The 3,156-nt window shown below is 37.3% G+C and overlaps 1 protein-coding gene across 1 annotated transcript; it reads right to left on the bottom strand.

Annotated features, from left to right (window-relative positions):
• Positions 1-635: 635 nt before the first annotated feature.
• Positions 636-2,232, bottom strand: LOC111921790 (protein JINGUBANG). The gene has a single exon (XM_023917369.3). It carries the CDS (start codon positions 2,148-2,150, stop codon positions 924-926), a length of 1,227 nt encoding a protein of 408 aa, XP_023773137.1. The 5' UTR covers positions 2,151-2,232; the 3' UTR covers positions 636-923.
• Positions 2,233-3,156: the final 924 nt, after the last annotated feature.

Genomic DNA, 3,156 nt, shown 5'->3' with positions numbered 1-3,156 from the left:
GACAGCGCGGACTCGCCGAGTCCAGGATATGGACTCGCCGAGTCGCCAACTTAAACGTGTCCCGGGACCCGCCTCTAATCGGCGAGTCGGACCTATGACTCGCCGAGTCCAAGGCTAAAAAAATGGAAAATACTCAAATAAGATTTACGTACCAGGAATCAGGTGCTACACTGTTACCTTCACTTATTGGTCGGAGCACCATTCCACCCATCTAAGTTTTACTCATTTTACTTTTAGAGTTTATCCATAAGTGGCTCAAGGTTTGGATTCCATTTGAAAGACCTCTATGTGATTTTACCATATTCAAATGAACTTTGGAATTCCTGAATTTCCACACCATCCATATAACGACCAACATGACAACTTCTTGTAATTGTGCAAGTTTCATGGTGGTTCTTAAGAAATCTTGAACCAAACATGAGAATGTGATGAAGTTCTCAAAGATTCCAACCAACCAAACCCTAACATAAAAAGTATTATATTCCCCACTTATAGACCCAAGTAACCCCAATAAACCAAAAGTGATGAAACAAAACTTCGCACCACCATTATACACCTCGTAAACATAAATAAGATCTTATCTTTGAAAAACATATCATCATTTCGATCAAACAAGACCATCAATCCACTGAAACTAGGCTTCAAACTATATTAATTCTCATTTATTCCGGCTTACACAGATTAAAATACAAATACTTGAATCAAATAATTTATAATAAAAACTAATCAATCATCTGTGGTAACTTTTACAAATTTATACACCATCCAATTTAACGACACTTGTATTTAAAAGAAAAAAAATATAATCCCAATAACAAAACATATGAATAAAACACACTATATCAAAGAATTGGCACTGCAAACACTCAAAAACGGGATCAGTGCTTCAAAAACCTTCAACTGCCACCACAACAACGACATCATTAGACCGATTTGATCATCCTCGTACTTTCAACCGACGAGTTGGAATCATCTGTCTTAACTCCATCCTCATAATATGGAATCCACCAAACTCTTATACTCTTGTCGAGACTACCACTATAGAGCAAAAACCCGCTACCAACACTATTTGGTGAAGCTTGTAAACATTTAATTGGACCTCCATGCCCTTTGACCACACCAATCTTGGTCAACCCTTTGATTTCTCTTTTCCATATACATATACTTTTATCGGTTGAACCACTACACAAGATCTCACCTTTTATGCACATACACAGAATGGCCATGTTATGTGCTTTCACCTCACATACGGACTTCCAACTATCAAAATCTTTGCTTCCTAACCACCCCATTATATACCCATCTGACCCACCGCCGTAAACCACCGTGCCATCGTCGGAAACCACCACCGAGTTTATGGATATGTCCTTATGACCCTCCAAGATACCCTTTAATGAATGCGAACTTTTGGGTTCTGTTCTTCCCCATGCTTTAATCTTCCCATCTGCAGAAGCTGAGTACACAATCCCTTTGCTGGAGATTAAAGAGTTTATAGCGTCATCATGTGCTTTAATCGATTCCAAACACTTTAAGTCCGAGATCCTCCACACCTTCAAAGTTTTATCCCAAGAACCCGAGTAAATCAACCCATCATGAACCGATAAACATGATATACTATCAGCATGTTCGATCCATAACCGCTTATGATGCCGTCTTGTTTGAACATAATTACTTTGTTTCATGAATTTTCCTAAGTAATCCTTCGTGGTTGGAAGAGTGTCAACAAGTCTGAAAATGTTTTCAGAGCTTCTTGAAACTTTCCATACTCTAATCCTTGAATCTTGATGGGCTGTGAAGACCTTGTTTCCGGCAGTTACCAACGCCTTGACGGAGCCATCTCCTTGTCCGAACTTGGTGAACTGGCGGAGGTCCGGCTGTTGCCATACAATAATGTCTTTTCCATGGGAGGCGCTGAGGATGAATTCACCGCATATAGCTAGGGATGAAACTGATCCGTCATGGCCGGTGAGGGTGGAGAGAGATCGGTATGAGGAGCAGGAGGAAGGTGTTTTGGGGAGGTTGTAGGGAATGAAGCGGTGAGATGTCGCCGGACTTTCGTCGGCGTCGCTGCTTGTATTGCTGCTGCTACTGGTGGTGGTGGTTGAAAGGAGAGGAGTTGATAGAATGTCTATTGAGATTGGAAGATTCATCGTGGGTTTCCACAGATGAGAAGGCTTACCGTTGAGTTGAAGAATAGAAGTTGAAATGAAGAGTAGAGACAGGAAACAGACATATATAAAGCAAAATGTTTCAGAATTTTCTGTGGGTTACTAATTTTCTATTTACCCCCTCATGGTTTATGTCAGACACATCTAGTCCCATAAGTTTATATTCTTAATAATAATAACCCTATTTGTACTAATAACTTAGCTCATTTCTTAATGATGAAAGAGGAAAAACAAAATTGAACAATAACCTTTTATTATAGAAAAACTTAGATCACTTCACAAAACCCATTTGGTGATTATCATCCTAATTCTCTTGTATATTAAATCTATAATATAATATTCGTTAAACATTTAAAAAGGTAAACAAGTCTATAATTATAAGAAAAATTATTTTAAAAACTAAACAAAACATCTTACTTTTTGTAATCAATTATACAACGTGGTGTATTGATTAAAAATACGGGCATATGGGTGGTTTGAGTGTAAGCAAAATAAAGAATATCATATAAATAAATAAATAATTAAACTTTTGTATGAGAAGTCCAATTTGCGGACTTGGAATATTAGCTAATTTTAATAGGATCAATAAAGCAAAAGATGGGTTTCTTGGGGTAGAAAAGGGAAAAAGTTAGCGTATTTTAATGTTTTATTTGGGGCACAACGGCTACTTTTGACAACTGTGAAAGACTTGTTCAAACTGGTCCGTTGGACCGCAAGTGTGGGGCCCATTCGTTGTTGTTTCTTTTTTCTCACATTTGGCCGTTAGAAAAACAATAAAGCCCGGTAGACGCTTGGCCTGGCGGTGCGCTCCTGCCTCCAAACGTGCAAGTGGTGTTTTCTCTATTAATATTTTATTAAAATAATTATTACAAATAAAATAATCTTATATATATAATTTAAATATCCATAATAATTATATAAGATTTAGTTATTGATATCAAAACAGTAATAAAATTTCTAATTGGTTTCATCTAAATTATTATGCTTT

The sequence above is a fragment of the Lactuca sativa genome, chromosome 1, assembly GCF_002870075.4.
Source record: "Lactuca sativa cultivar Salinas chromosome 1, Lsat_Salinas_v11, whole genome shotgun sequence".
NCBI lineage: Eukaryota > Viridiplantae > Streptophyta > Magnoliopsida > Asterales > Asteraceae > Lactuca > Lactuca sativa.
The sequence above is the reverse complement of the archived record's forward strand: the minus strand, read 5'-3'. Positions and strand labels throughout refer to the sequence as shown.

What these genes read in the sequence shown, in the direction of transcription:
- LOC111921790 (XM_023917369.3), bottom strand. Translation starts at nt 2,150, where the DNA reads ATGAATCTTCCAATCTCAATAGACATTCTATCAACTCCTCTCCTTTCA.